At 42.0% G+C, this 15,525-nt stretch overlaps 2 protein-coding genes across 2 annotated transcripts in view; one reads left to right on the forward strand and one right to left on the reverse strand.

Moving 5' to 3' along the window:
* Window positions 1-8,977, reverse strand: part of LOC132797451 (partitioning defective 3 homolog) — a 47,080-nt gene extending 38,103 nt beyond the window's left edge. The window contains exon 1 of the mRNA XM_060809232.1: window positions 7,454-8,977. Within this exon, the coding sequence (XP_060665215.1) occupies window positions 7,454-7,573 (120 nt within the window). The 5' untranslated portion in view covers window positions 7,574-8,977. The remainder of the gene's footprint in view (window positions 1-7,453) is intronic.
* A 512-nt stretch (window positions 8,978-9,489) lies between these two features.
* On the forward strand, window positions 9,490-14,728 carry LOC132795308 (protein xmas). The gene is made up of 3 exons (XM_060805960.1): window positions 9,490-9,652; window positions 9,719-11,273; window positions 11,580-14,728. Exons 1-3 carry the CDS (start codon window positions 9,618-9,620, stop codon window positions 14,664-14,666), a joined length of 4,677 nt encoding a protein of 1,558 aa, XP_060661943.1. The 5' UTR covers window positions 9,490-9,617; the 3' UTR covers window positions 14,667-14,728.
* The last annotated feature ends 797 nt before the right edge of the window (window positions 14,729-15,525 follow it).

A 15,525-nucleotide genomic window follows, 5' to 3' on the forward strand; every position in this document is an offset into this window, starting at 1 on the left:
CTGCTTTTGTTGTTGTTGTTGTTGGTTCGTTATTTGAGCTGCAGTTCGACACGCAAAGGGCGAGTGCAGAGCGCAGGGCGCAGTTCGGCAGGAAGTTCATTTAATTAATGTGTCAGGCACTCGAAGTCAGTTCGTTTTTTTTTTGGGCAAATCCTGCACTGCATTTAGTTGGGTGTGTGTGTGTGTTTGAGCAGAGAAACAAACAGAACGGAGAACAAGAAAGTCGGAAAGGTAGTTCAGCAAACAAAAAGACACAGAAACACACACGTGTGCGTGACTAAAATAGATACTCAATTAGTGCGGCAATAAAAGTATTGTTTGTAATTGCAGAAGATACTGACTGCTGCCTGCTGACTGTTGCACCCGCCACCGCACCACCTACACATGCACCCGCACATGCATTCACCCACCACAACGCACAGAACTTCGTGCAGTCGTGTGGCAAATAGATTAACCACGGCGGTGGCGGTGGTGGAGGCGGAGGTTAAGGGGGAGAACTTCAGAACTACATTTTATTGGGGCCAACAGCAGACACACGTTTTGCGGCATTGCACTTATGGGCCACAATTTGGAACAGTCGTGAAAGACAAACAAATCCGACACTCTTGTGCGTTTCATTTATATTTTCTCATGCCTCATATTAACCTATTTATATAATCAACACATTTCTGTCACAAGTCACTTTAACTATTTCCCACTTTCTCATCTCAATGTCAACTTGCAATTAAACCCAAAGCTGTCATCTGTTGTGTCAAAACTATTTCAACTGTTGTCTTGTTGCCAACTGACCGGCAACAAAAAAACAGCAGAAACGATCAATGCCAACTAGAAAATATAATCAGACTTTAGTTGCTACATGACAATTATCTATATGCTAAAAACTTGCCTCAACGTGATTTCTGCTGCGTTTCAAAATAATATCTGCCACTAAACTGCGGCGGGTGGCACATTTTGTTATCAGCTGGATGATAAATACTTTTCATATTGTATGAAAACATCACAATAATAAGCTTTCAAATATAATTTCCTATTTAAAACTGCATTTTATTATATTGCTAAGAAGTTAAATTAAATTCATTTGTAGTTAACTAAGCACATAGTTAGTTGACTTACAGTTAACATAACAACCAATTAATTAACTTACAGTTAAGTAAACAACAAGAGAGAAAACCTTAAATAACTGATTTAACCTCATTCCATTTCATCATAATTAATTTCGTAGTCATAGGCAATTGTTTAATAATATTATCTGTCATTTAACGTAACTTTATCAGCTATATGATAAATATTTTTCGTATTTCTTAAGCATCACAGTAATTAGCAATAATTTGATTCCAATTTTGACTATTGTTTTAACATACTACTAAGAAATGTAATCAAGTTGGCCTACAATTAACTTCACAAGATATTTAACCTGCAGTTAACTTGACAACAAGTTATAATCTTTATGTTGAAAGTTGTGCGAAAACCTTCAATAACATAATTAACTACCTCGCATTGTAATGTCGTATCGAACTATTATATTTTGTTAGGAAATTGTTTCAAAATATTATCAGCCACTAAACTTAACTTTAACTTCAGCTTGTATCGGATTTCTTTAACGGATAAATGATAAATATATTTTGTCTTTTACAGACCAAGTACAGTCACAACAAATAGCTTTTAACAACAATTTCCTATGTAAAGATTCATTTGATTGTATAGCTTTTTTACTCAGAGAACTTCACTTAACTTAACAACACGTTGTTATCTTCAAGTTAAGTTATTTAGCTGCCTCGCATTGTAATGTCGTATTGAACCATTTTTTATTTCGTTAAGTGATTAGACAATTGCTTAACGGTATGCCAAAAATGCAGCACAGTGGGCTGCAATTGAGTTTAGTTCTCTTCTGTGCTCTGAATTACAGGCTTCTGTCCAATGTGTGGGCGATCGATAGCGTATTAAATCAGCCTGGGACTGTAAATGGGGGAATGTGGGCGGCGGGCAATTGAGGTTTGGAAATTGTTTTCAATTACAGAGTGGACCCCAAAAAAAAAGAGAGGAGAGAAACAAAATAAACCGGGCAACTTCAAGTGAGACGGGAGCTGCTGAATGAGTGTGTCTTTGACTTGCGAGACAATAATTCAATTGAATTTCGCGCCTAATTTGGTCAAGCGCATGAATCAACCCGAAAGCAGCCCACAATGCAATGCGCGTTTCAATCTAGTATTTATATGGTAGATAAATGCCAATACGATTACGAGTATCTATTGTTGACATTATATGACAATTGTAACGCTATATACTATATATGATACCTATATATACATATATATATTGATATTTACTACTGGCATATGTTGTGGCCCGGTTGTCATGACAACAACGAACGACTAAACAACATTCAGCCAACCCTCGGTGAGTTTTTTCGCTGCTTTTCGAGTCCGAGTTTTGTCAAGGTGGGCGCAAAGAAAGAAGAAGAAAAAACAATATTAAAACGCAATTGATTTTTATACCCTACATACATACATATATGAAAAGTGTATGCCAGCTGACTATGCAAAATTCATTACAAAGTCGAGGGTATTTAAGCTTCGTTCACATTATTTCTAGTGTTCCCATTTTAGTTGCAATATTGTGTATACAGAAAGAGGGCGGACAGGGTCTCAGCTAACTGAAAATGGCAAAACCATTATGGCATTAGACCCACAGCTATAATTGGCTTGCATTCTGAGCCAAACACGCTTCGGCATTTTGAGGTTAACAGCAGCAAAAAAGAAAGCCTTGAAGAGAACTTTGTTAAGGGTTCCTCCTTCAGTTCGAATTATGTATAGAGAAAGAACAAATGCGGAATTAGCACCTTGACCAATTAGAATTTTCCACTCAAGTGCTGTGAAAGCATTTCTTGACTGTTATTTAATAGCAAATTACTCAACTTTTATTCATTGAGCGTTAGCGATTCTAAACCTGCAAAGCAATGTGAAAGTTGAATTATAATTGGAATTTATGCGAATGCAAATTTGATTCAAGCAATTAAGATTATATTAATTGGTTATTGCATTTACTATAAAAAACCATTCAGCAAATGAGTGTATAAATTTGAGTTTTATTGCAAATCTTCTAAGCAATAACAATTCCACAACCGCAGCCGATTGTGACGATTGTCAAGCCTAATTAATCGCAGAATTATATTTATAATTGTGTATATGAATGTTTCAATATTTCATTCAATGTTTCGCATAGCTTGTGCACTTGCTCAGCAAAAGATCGCGACGACTGAGAACGGAACGGTGTTCGACTGAAACCAGTTTCGATTTCCGGTTATACATATGTTATGTATGTATGTGGCTACTACTACTACTACTATATATATATATATATGTATGTTTATATCATTATAGTAGCCCCGATGGCCGATAATTATCCTCAATACTGTCTGTGGCTACACCTGCAATGTAATCGACTTGATCTACTTCCAAAAAATAACAAGGTTTCTTCACATAGATCTCAATAATTTTCAGAAAATATTAAATAGATTAAGTCCATTTCATTGGAATAATAATAATAATATAAGTTATAATTTCTTGACTTTAATACATTACGAAGAGAGCTTGATATAAACAAAAGTTAGATACAATAATTTAAATGAAATGTATTTTTATTCAGAGTCGATGACTGTTTAATGAAATTCGCAAACTCATTCGTAAGAATTGGCAACACACAAAAAGCTTAACCAAAAACAATAATACTTCTGGTTTAAAACTAATGAGCTTGAAAAAAGTTCTGTTCAGGGTCTCTGGAAGAATTCCTTGAGACAATGAATGTAGAGAAATATCTATTGGATTACTGCATAAAGCAGGCGTTTGAGTCTGTCGTCAATGTCAGTATTTGTTATTGTTTAATGTTGATATTTGCCATGGAATTTCTTGGGTGTTGAGGCGTTGTCGTTGTTGTTGTTGTATCGCACAGGTGTTGAGGTGTTTTCCATTCTAATTATTAAGTGTTTGGGGCCAATTAGAGCGCACTTAAAATGCGCTACAATTAGCGTGAGCAAATTTTCAAATTTTTAACAGCAAAAATATTTTTTTTACGCTATTTTTTTTCGCGCCAGCTTCGTCACACACACACATGCTTGTCTGCATACAATTATATAGATATATGAATTTTTTTCTTTAGTTGTCTTCTGTTCTGCTGTTCTCTTTTTATGACTGAATAATTTACAAATTGAGCAAAGCAAAAAAAATGAAAAAAAAAAGAAAAACAGGTTTTTTAGGTTTTCAGAGACTTCAGAGACACAAGCACGGAATGCTCAATGAATCTTTTTCAGCTGACGGTTTTGCTCGTTGTCCAGATTGCGATTCCCAGACGCGGTTCTCAGTGCTTTGCTGTGCCGAGTTGTGCCAAAATGAAAACAAACAACAAAACAAAACAAATGCCAAGAATGGCACGCCCAGTTACCACAGTTAGTTACCCAGCTCAGTCTTGGGTTCTTCCAATTCCAATTCAACAGAGCTGCCCAGTTGGCAGCGTTAGCGATAAGGCGATAAAAAACGCCCACCAACCAAGAGAAAAATGAATAGCGGAGACTCGCTGTATAATTGATTAAACAATTATTGCATTTATTTATGCAAACAATTTGTTATTGCTTCTAGTACTTGCATCGAACTCTTTGATAAACTCTGATTGCAAACATGCGGGCTTTCTTCATGTGGAATGCTGATCAAATTTGTTATTTCCTGAGATTAATGCTAATTGAATAGATAAAGAATTACTTAACAGTTTGCAGATTATTTTCCAACTTTACTAAGCTTCTACTTCCAATTTAATTTATCCTTAAACTTCCACTAAACTTATGTATATCTAGTAAAGTAAAGATCGATAAGAATTGAAAGATTCTGTATCTATCTTGCAGATTATTTTCTAATATTAAGCGCACTCAGTTTACTAAGTTTCAATTTTCAAATCAATTTATCCTTCAACTTCATATATTCCTATAATATATAATGATAAAGTGGACAGGTAAATATTGATGCAAATTAAAAAGATGGGTAAATAAGTATTTCGATTAGTTTACTTAGTTTTCATCTATTGAAACCCCAACTAAGCTCAAGTTTGACTAAGCAGTTACGAATAGTTCAGTTCAATCATAGAGATTGCACCAAATTCCATGCCAAACACGACAGCTGCGAAAGCGAATCCGAATCCGTTGATGCCAAAAGCACAAAAAGAAAAAGAAGAAGAGAAAAAAGAAGGGGGTCTGTTGCTGGGCTGTTATAGCGGCTATCATCATTCCATGTGCGAGAATTTGAAATCAGAGCTAGAGTCTCTTTCTCTCTCGCTTCGTGTTGTAGTTGTTGTTGTTTTGTTTTTATTGTTGATGTTGCAATTTGTGTGCCGTTGAAGCATTAAATTGCATAATTAGCAAGTTAGCTGCGGAACTGTAGCCCGAGCTATCGCTATAGCTATGGATATAGCTTTATATGTTAGGTCTGGGTCTGGGTCTGGGTCTGTTGGAATTGCCTTGGCCAGCCAGTCCCAGACACACGTGATCGCGAAATGGAAAGCGTTGGCTTATCTTCTTCTGTTTTTTTTGTGTATTTTTGCAGCTGACACAGTTTCCATTTCCATTCGAAAACAATTGAGAGTGTGATGCCAAATATTCACACGTTGCACAAATGAAGATTTATTTAGATGGCTGCATTTTCGTTTCTAACTCTTTCTCTACCGGAAATTCCAAAAACCCCAAAATCTTTATAATGACTTAATCAGCTCAAAGTTCTTCATCATCGCCAACGCCAACGCCAACTCCGCCATCATCATCATCATCATCAGCAGCAGTGGCAGCTCGATTGTGATTATCATAATGAAATTGATTTGATTTCTTTTCCCCTCTTTCTTTTTTGAATTCTTTATAGTATTGTTGTTTTTGTTGGTGTTGTTGTTGTTGTTGCTTTTGATTAATTACAAGGCGCTGAACCGTATGCAACTGCCCGGAACCCTTAACCCAAACACGAACCCAAACCCAAGCCCAAATCGAAACCCAGATCCCATATCATATTCGTCTTCTTCTGCTTGGTTCTCCATCTCTTTGCTCCTTCTTCTCCATCTCCTTCTCTGTTTCTCCCTCTCTCCCACGTCTCCACTGCTGCATTACAACGTTGTACCTGTCGTCTTCTTTGTGGGCACAAGGCTGGGCCCTTAATTTGTTGCCCCTGACGTTAGAGCTGCTCTTCTCGTCTCTTCTCTTCCCTACCCAACCCATCTCTTCTCTTCTCGGGTTCAAATGAGTTCACAATGCGCTGCTGGCCCCCTCCTCTTCTTTACTCTTCCCCCTCCCTCTACCACAATCTTTTGGTTTTAAAGGTATTTATTTACCTTCTCCTTTATTTTTTCTTGTGACTGCTTTGCCTCTTTGCTGTCTGAATTTCAGTTTGTCTTTTCGATTTTGTTTGTTGTTGTTATCATTTCTTGAGCATTTACATAACTATCTTCAACTTTTGGGAGACCCTTTAACAAAAGCTATACGAGTTTTCTAAGCAAACTTGTAACTGATATTCCACACACAAAGAAGGAGACTCAATTTAATGCATTAAATAATTAATAAACATTTCGACTTGAAATGAATTCTGACAACAAAGCACAGCTTCTGTAATGCCAATAAGTAGCGTATTCAAATGTCGTTACTATAAAAAAAATAACAATGTTTACCTAAATACATTAAATATTTATTAAGCATTCGAATTGAAACGAATGCTAAAATATAAAAGAAAGATGCTTTGGCTTTGTGATAAATTACAATTAATATTCGTAAGAATGCCAATAAGGAGTGTATTTAAAGGTCGTAGAAATAAAAAAAAAATATTAAAGTTTAACGCAATACATTAAATATAGTATTAGTTTACATTTCAATTCAAACGAATTTTTATAAAAATATGAAGAAGAACATATAGCATCTTCAATACAATTTTTCTAATATGACAAATAATTCCAATAAGAAGTGTATTAAAATGTCGTAACGACTTTAAGTTTTGCTGTTTTTATTTGAACTCATTTGCTTGCTTAGTCTTTTCTTTTTTTTTTTCTTTCTTTTTTTCTTGTCGTCCCCCCTCTCATTTTGGTGCGTATTTTATTGGGCCGCCGTTTATCATTATTCAAATATTTTACCTAGAGACTATCCTCTCTCACATTCCATTCTGCTTTACCATCATCTTTCTAAGCGCGATAACAACTACAAGTACACATGCACTTATGTATGTGTGCTTGCATGTATATGGTATAAGTGTGTGTGTGTGTGTGTTCTCTCGCTCTTTTTTTGGGGGGGAGTTCAATTTGGTGCGTTATAATTACAAACAACTGACGCTCAAGTGCAGTATTTCCGCTCACACGAACAGCACAGGCTGAGGTGTGTGTGCGAAGGGAAGGGGTGGATACCTATGTATGTATATGTAAGTTATGTATAGATGTGTAAGCTTACCTTGCCGGCTGCCTTTTTGTAGCGTCGCGTGGCCTCGCTGATCAAATCCCTGACGAGCAGTTCACCGGAGCCGCAGGGCACCAAAATGCGAACATCACCAAAGCAGACGGTAACCTTCATACTTGGTTTCGTTTTCGCTTCCAAAATACACTTTCTATTCGAATTGAATTTGTAATTTTAATTTAATTATATTAATAATGCACTTGACTTTCGACTTCTTTGTTATTTCGTTGTTTTTGTTGTTGTTACTGTTGTTCTTTAATGTCGTTGATATTCGTGTAATTCACGTTGTCGTTGTTCTTGTTGTTGTTCTTGTTGCTTTTGTCTGTTGTTGGCTTTTGGCTTTGGCATCATCTTCTTGCTTTCTGCTCATCCTAAACGTATTCCAAGCAGCTGCATTCATTCGTTTTGTATGCACGTCTCTCTCTCTGTATGTGTGTATGTCTGAGAGGGTATGTGTGTGGCTATTCGTCTAGCTTAGTGCTGTGCAGCAGGAGTGCGAACGAGATGGCATGCACTACACACGTTTAAAGGACTTTGGCGTCGCTGCTGCGCCTGTTTCTACTGCTGGCTGCGGCTGCGCACTTGACAGCAGCTGTACACAACACAAACGACGAAGAGAGAAAAAAACGTGTGTGTGTGTGTCTGTATTTTTTTTTTTTTCACCTACCACCAACGAACGGTCAGAACTATCGCGTGTGTGTGCGCGCGTGCGTCTGTGTGTGTGTGTGTTGAAGAGCACCGCTGTTTTGTATTTGTATATTTTTTAATTTTTATTCTTTTTATTTTTTTGTGGGTTTCTTATCGATGCTCTCAATGCAGGATGCACTCGTCAATCGCGCACTCGTTTTTTTGCCTTTGCTTTGTGTGTTATTTATTTAGCATATTTCACACTGCACTCACTGCTGCTAACTGTTATTGTTGGTGTTGTTGTTACTGTATGAATCACACGCGCTATCGTCGTCATACAAAACGAGTTACAATAACATCAAGCAGTCGCCGCAGCGAAATACAAAACAAAAACAGGCAACCAACAGGCCAAGATCATCGGAAACGTCGTAAACGCAAAAAAAACACGTTAGACAACAACAATAATACAAAAACACAAGCTGCACCCCGAAAATAGCAAACTGCAATTGCAATTTTTACGTACGCTTGATTCGCGTTTTTCGCTTTTATTTAATGTTAATTTGTCTCTCTTTTACCAACTGCTGGCACACATATTCCGTTCGATCATTTTTTACGTTTTTTTTTATTTTGTCGTTCGCAACGTCGTTTCGTGGTTATCTTCGCTTTAAATATGTGTAAGCGTCGTTTTTCTTATTTTGTTATGCTTGCACCTTTACTGTGTACTGCATGTAGTATTCTTGTTGCACTTGATCGTTCTCGATTCTATACAATTATCATTTAGTTAGGTCTTAACGTGTTATTTCAAAAACAACAGCACACAAAAAAAAAAAAAAAATTCCTTAGCGTTGAACATCGCGCTGCGCTGCGAACGCTGTCTTCGCGTCAAATGCCAACAACAACTAACGATGTCGCGCACCATCGATGTATCGTTGCGCCAAACGTATATCGGCTAATAGAGCTCGATAGGTGGCGAGCTATTTCGATAGCACACGGCAATTCGATATGCATATCGTTATATTGAACACATATTAATGAGTGAATTGCATATTATGCAAACTTTGAAATAAATATAAATTAAACTCATTACAAGAATTAATACTTTCCATAAAAATTGTACAAATAAAATATATAATGTTTCAATAAGCATAAAGTTGGACTGAACCAATTGGATATTGCATTGAAAAAGAGTATTTAAGTTTTTTTTTAGTAGTCATATTAAAATTAATATTTAATTATTTGCCTCACGAAATTATGATTTTTTGTAAGTAATTCCCGCTCTTTTAGTGGCATTGCAATTAATCAACGAACTAGTTTGAGAACAATGTGACCACTTCGCTTTCGCACATAAGTATGTTATCGAAAATAATCGACAGTGTAACCAAAACATCATAACATACAAAATACTCAGGCGGTGTAATAGTTGATTGGTGGACGCAGCAATCGCTCAGCACAGGTTGTTACTGATGGAAGATGAAACGTAAATGATGTATAAAAACTTGTTATTGAATAAAAGTGAATAAATATATAGTGCAAAATGGCCGACGCCCGTTACAACTACAAGACACTGCTGTAAGTAAGCAAAATACGAGTAATAACAAATCTCAAATCTATTGTGCGGCAAATTCCATTTTGCAGTTGCACCAACATACCGGAACTTTTCCTCGACAAATTTGTGGCGCGCACGCATTTCGGACGCTTCGGCAACTTGGTGAACTTTGTGCTGCGCCCACGACGCATGACATGCACGGTCAGCTACGCGAACGAAGCGGAGGCAGCCAAAGCTCTAAAGGAAGGCAACATCTACAATGGCCACAGATTTGATTTGAGTTACATGGAGAACGAGTCGTCGCCCGCCCAAAAAACGGAGGAATGGGTGGACCCTGATGTGCAGGCGGAGCTGAGTGCGCTCAGTTCGGTGGCCTGGACGGGCGGCAAGACTTTCGCCGATGCTGTCAAGGCGGTCAACAAAACGCCGGTAGAACGTGATCGTGGCAGCAAAGAAAAGGAACGCGAAAGGGAGCGAGAACGTGAGCGGGAACGTGAGCTTCAGCGTGCCCCAGCGCACTACAAGACAACCAAGCTGGAGCTGGAGAGCATTATGCACAAGGCGGCGCATAGCAGCGAGGAAAAGTATCGTGTGCTTGATGCCCGCGACAAATTGATGCGTCTGCAACAGCGTATGGACACCGCTCAGCCGCAACATGGCCTGCAGGGTCATTGTCCGGACATGTGTCCAGAGAAGGAGCGTGTGCTGCGTGAGTTTCAGCGTCAGGTGGCCGCCTATGAACTGCAGCCGTATTCGGATCAATTGATTGCCCACGAGTTGGCGCTGAAACAATATTCGCGTAGTAGTGCGGATCAGGAGACACCGCTGCCGCACGAATTGCGCGACGAACAGGCGCTGCACATGACCATGAGCTATCTGATGCACGAGATCATGGATCGCAGCGAGCAAGTGAATGCGAATCTGGGCGATTGGTTTCACTTCGTTTGGGATCGCACACGTTCCATACGTAAGGAGATCACACAGCAAGAGCTGTGCTCGCTGGGCGCTGTCAAACTAGTGGAGCAATGTGCCCGCTTTCACATCCATTGCACGGCTCGTCTGGTGGCCGAGGATCCCAGCGTCTTTGACATGAAGATCAATGCGGAGAACTTGACGAAATGCCTGCAAACACTCAAGTACATGTATCACGATCTGCGGCTCAAGGGTGTCGAGTGTCCGCGTGAGGCCGAATTCCGTGGATACATTGTGCTGCTCAATCTGGCGGACGCGAACTTTCTGTGGGACATTGGCCAGCTGCCGGTGAAGCTGCAAAATTGCGAGCAAGTGCGTCGCGCCATTCGTTTCCATTTGGCCCTGCAGGACACGAACTTTGTGCGCTTCTTTCAAATGCTGCGCGATCCGCAGACCAGCTACTTGGAGGCCTGCATCCTCATCAGCTATTTCACCCGGCTGCGCATCCTGGCGCTGCAGCGTCTGCTTGCCGCGTATCGTGCACCGCGCAAGCACGAACGCTCCTCGTTGCCCGTCGCCTATGTGCGCCAGATGCTCGACTTTCAGGATGATGGCGAGGCTGAAGAGTTTCTCGAGAGCTGTGATCTCATTGTCAACGAAACCGGGTGCGTTGTCTACAGCAGCAAACGGGTCGAGCCACCGGAGCACTACACGCTGCAGCGGCAATTGGAGGTGAGTTAAATTAGACATGTTCATTTGTTTTTAACAAACAAATTAGTTCTGCAATATTTGAAAATAATTGAGTATATTTTGCACTCTATGGTATATTTTGAATGTAGTACTTTATTAATATAATAAATACAGAATTTGGTATAATTTTAGTAATTTGCGGTATATTAATTCAGTATATTTTAAAGTTAATACCGCATTGTTTTACTTTTATTCACAATGTATAGTGCGTATCTTAGAGTCGAGCACACTCGACTGTAGCTTTCTTACTTGATTTATTATGACTTACCCATCTCCCTCTCGCTCTAGTTGGTGGAATCGAAGCGCATGCAAACGGTAGGCGAATGCATCTGTGGCGAAGAGCTGCCGCCCAAGTCGCTGTATCAATCGCATCGGCCGCACAACAGCTTCAATGCGCAGGGCTTTCTGAAGAGCGGCGCCTGGACGGCAAAGGATCAGTTGCGCAACGGCGTCGAGCACGAGGAGGAGGAGCAAGAGGAGCTGCCTCCGCCCAAGGAGCAGCCAACAACTGTTGTTGCAATCAGCAGCGTCGTACAACCCGCCAAGGACAGCAGCAATATATTCAAAGTGCCGCTCTTCTCGGCACCAATATCACCCAAGTTGAAAGCAGCAACTCCGCCGCCTCAAGCACATCAACAGCCAACACAACAACAACAGCCAAGCAAAAGCTTTAGCTTTGTGGCTCAGCCATCGCAACAACAACAGCAACAACCAGCAGCGACAACCACATTTAGTGGCAACATCTTCGAGGTGAAGCCGAGCAGCAACGCCTTGGGTGGATTTAGCTTTGCGGCCGCTAAGCAAACAGCAGCAGCAAATACTGCGCTCATCGCACAAGAGCAGCAGCAGCGACAACAAAAAGCGGCCGCCGAGGAGGCTAAGCTGGCGGCACTGCAGCAGGCGATAGCGGCAGCCAAGCAGCGTGAAGTGGAGCTGCTTGAGCTGCAGAAGGCCAAGGCAGCGCAGCTGGAACGTGCGCGTCAAGCGCGTCAACTGGAGCAGCAACAGTTGCTGCAGAAACAGCAGGAGCAGCAACAACAGCAGCAGCAGCAACGCGCCGAGGAGGAGCAGCGACAGCAGCGTGCGCGTCAAGCGGCCGCCGAGGCGGCACAACAAGCAGCAGCTGCCGCCGCTGCAGCCGCCGCGGAACAGAAGCGTCAGCGACAACTCGAGAAGCAGGCGGAATGCGAGGCGAAGAGTCGCCAGCTGTTGCAGCAACTGTTGCAGCAGCAAATCGAAGAGTTGTGCGCCCACGAAAAGCAGCTGCATAACAAAGCGATGCAATGCTACGACACGCTGCTGGATCAGGAGATTGAGCAGCTGGTGCGCAGCCAGACGCTGCGCGCCGACTACGAGCTGCGACTGATGCGCGAATATTGGCAACGTTGGCGCCGCTATCGTCGCGTGCAGCAGGAGAAGAAGGCGCTCTTTGCCAGCCTCCCGCTGAGCTTTGCCGGCGAATCAAGCGATCAGCTGCTGGACATGCGCAATGCGGCGCCAGCATTGCGTCTGATGCGTCGCTATCGCCAAGGCGCCGCTTGTGATTATCGCCAGCTACTCGCCGGCCTGGAGGAGCAGTGTTGGCTCAAGCTGGATCTGTGGGAGCTGTTGGCGCGCACTTTAACGCCACAGCAGCCGGGCGTGCGTCGTTTCTACAAGCTGCTGTTGTCGCTGCCCGCTGGCCCCGCGGGTCAGGTGGTGGAGCATGCCTTAGATCGTGGTCTGCTGCAGCAGCCGCTAGAGGAACAACATTCGACTGCCAGCAGCAACAACAACAACAAAGCCGGCTATATCAATGGACTTTCCCGTGGCGTGGCATTGTGTGTGCAAAAGTTGCTCGGTTTGCCGCAAGATGTGCGACAGCTGTACCACTCCGATGGCATTGTTTGCTATGTGCATGGCGAGCAACTGGCGGAGGCACAGCAGCGATTGCAGCTGCTGGCGCGGCACAGCAATTGCCGGCATGTGGCGCTCATTCTGCTGCCCTCACAACAGCAGCAACAGTTCAATGTGGAGACTCTGAAACTGCAGGTGCAGCAACTCTTTCAAACGCATCACATCTTTGGCACCCGCACGCCAACGCTGGGCAAGCAGAAGCAACAGCTCGTCGCTCTCCTACAGTGTGCCGTGCAATTTGTGGCCAAGCAGCCGCATCGCAGTCGCAGCGCATTGCAGCAACGCGAACTGCGCGATTGGCTGCTCTGGCATCTGGGTGATGAGCTGTTTCAGCGTCTGCGTTTTGCCGCCAAGCAGGATGTAACAATTGGTCAGCGTTGCCGGCAGACGCCGCAGTTCTGTGTGCGTCTCTACAATGAGGCAGTGCGTCGACTGCAGCTGATCGCTGGCGAATCGCTCGAGGATCGTCCGCAATTGCCTCAAGAGTTGCGCGCCTATGTGGAGCCATTGTCATCGCTGTTGCCGCTGCCCAATCGATTGGAGTACTTTGTGGACGGTTGGCAGCGTGACGAGCAGCGTGCCAAGATTGTGCAGCTGCTGGAGCAGGCCAAGCTGCCAGAGATGTCGCCACTGCCGCAAGCGCAGCTAGAGTTCTGTGAGTGGCTGTTGGATTATGCGCAACGCAGTCAGTCATCGATGCAGCCAGAAACGGAGGTCGAAGCGGTGGCATTGCGTGCCATACAAACGCTGGAGCTGCAAATGCGGAGAGATGCACTAAACTATCTGGATATTGTGGAGATCTTTGCCAAGGAGCGTTTGCAATTGTTGCTGGAACAAGCAGCCAACACGCTGCTCGCAGCGATTGTCTACAGACGCCAGACAATGCAGCGCACGTTTGAGTCGCATTGGTATTACGAGTGGCAGCCACCAGATGCGGCTGCAGTTGCCGAAGCGGCAGAGAAACTGCAAGAAATGGCCGAGCAGGAGGAGGAAGAGGAGGAGCTATTGCAACAGCAACAGCAGCAGCTGAAACCCATCGATGAGCTGAGCTTCGAGCAAGTTCTGGGCCGTGCCCAAGCCGTGCTCGACAAGTTCCAGCAGCAGCGTAGCGATCACGAGCGTCGCACTTTAGGCGATCTAAATGCGCCGCTTGGCAAACTGCAGCGTGCCATTGAACGTTGCGACAACACTGCCATCAACAGGCCAGAGGAGCCCGCTATCTCTTCATCTGTATCGTCTTCGTTGTCGTTGACAAGGTCGTCATCATCGCCACCGAAACAGCGCAAGCCACTTGAACAAGCCGAGAACCTGCCAGCCATGAAACGAGCTCGTCTCAGCGGCCCATCAACAGCAGCACAAGATTCCTTGCGTGATGAGTCGGCTGCGTTGCTCGATCGCACCGAGCGTCTGATCAATAGCTGTCAAACGAGCGAACAGCGACGTCTGCAAACGATGCGGCGTGCCAAGAAATTTTTATAACTCTCGTCATATTTTTGTACTATACAAGCGCCAATAAACAAGTTCATTTCAATTTATTTTCGCGATTTATTTAAATGTTGTACCAAAAATGTTTTCTTATTGATTTCCAAGATTTTTAAAAATGCCCCATTTTTTTATAGATTTTATTTGTTAGGAATGGGGTTAAACAGCATGCCACATTAAACAATAAAAGCCAGCAATGATTAAATTGTTGTTGTCGGAAATTAAATACAAATTTTGAATTCGGACAAATATTAGCAATGATTTGCATTATTTTAAATTGTCCCTCAAATTAAACGCAGATTAATAGGACGCTTCAATTCTTCCATAATTACAGTTACAACTTCAATATTTCACGGAATGGTTTTTGAATAGCTTCAATTTAAAGTAATTAATTTTGTTATACCGATAAATGAGGGAATCCCCTTAGATAAATATTTGCAATATGGCAACACTGGCAATCACTTGCATAATAATAGAGCAACACTGTCCCCAAAGTGCAAGTGTAATAAAACCGATAATTTTTGAAAGCAGTATTTTTCTCAACTGTCAATTTGGTATATTTTGAAATAACGGTCACGCTGCTTTTTGTTTGAAGTGCTAACAAATACAAATAGAACAAAAAACAAAATAAAAAACATGCACTGCAGTCACTATTCAACGCTCAGATCAAAATTTTATAATTATAACCAGACCAAATTTACATATATTTTTTCGTACTCCAACTAAACTCAAAATTATTAATCGACGGACATTATCTAGCAACAGAGATATCAAGACCCATTTTTCTAATAACATTTGACTGCTTTTCAATATTTCCTATCCGTTTTTTTACCATCTTAACAATACAATATTAACG

This window comes from Drosophila nasuta, chromosome X, assembly GCF_023558535.2.
Source record: "Drosophila nasuta strain 15112-1781.00 chromosome X, ASM2355853v1, whole genome shotgun sequence".
NCBI lineage: Eukaryota > Metazoa > Arthropoda > Insecta > Diptera > Drosophilidae > Drosophila > Drosophila nasuta.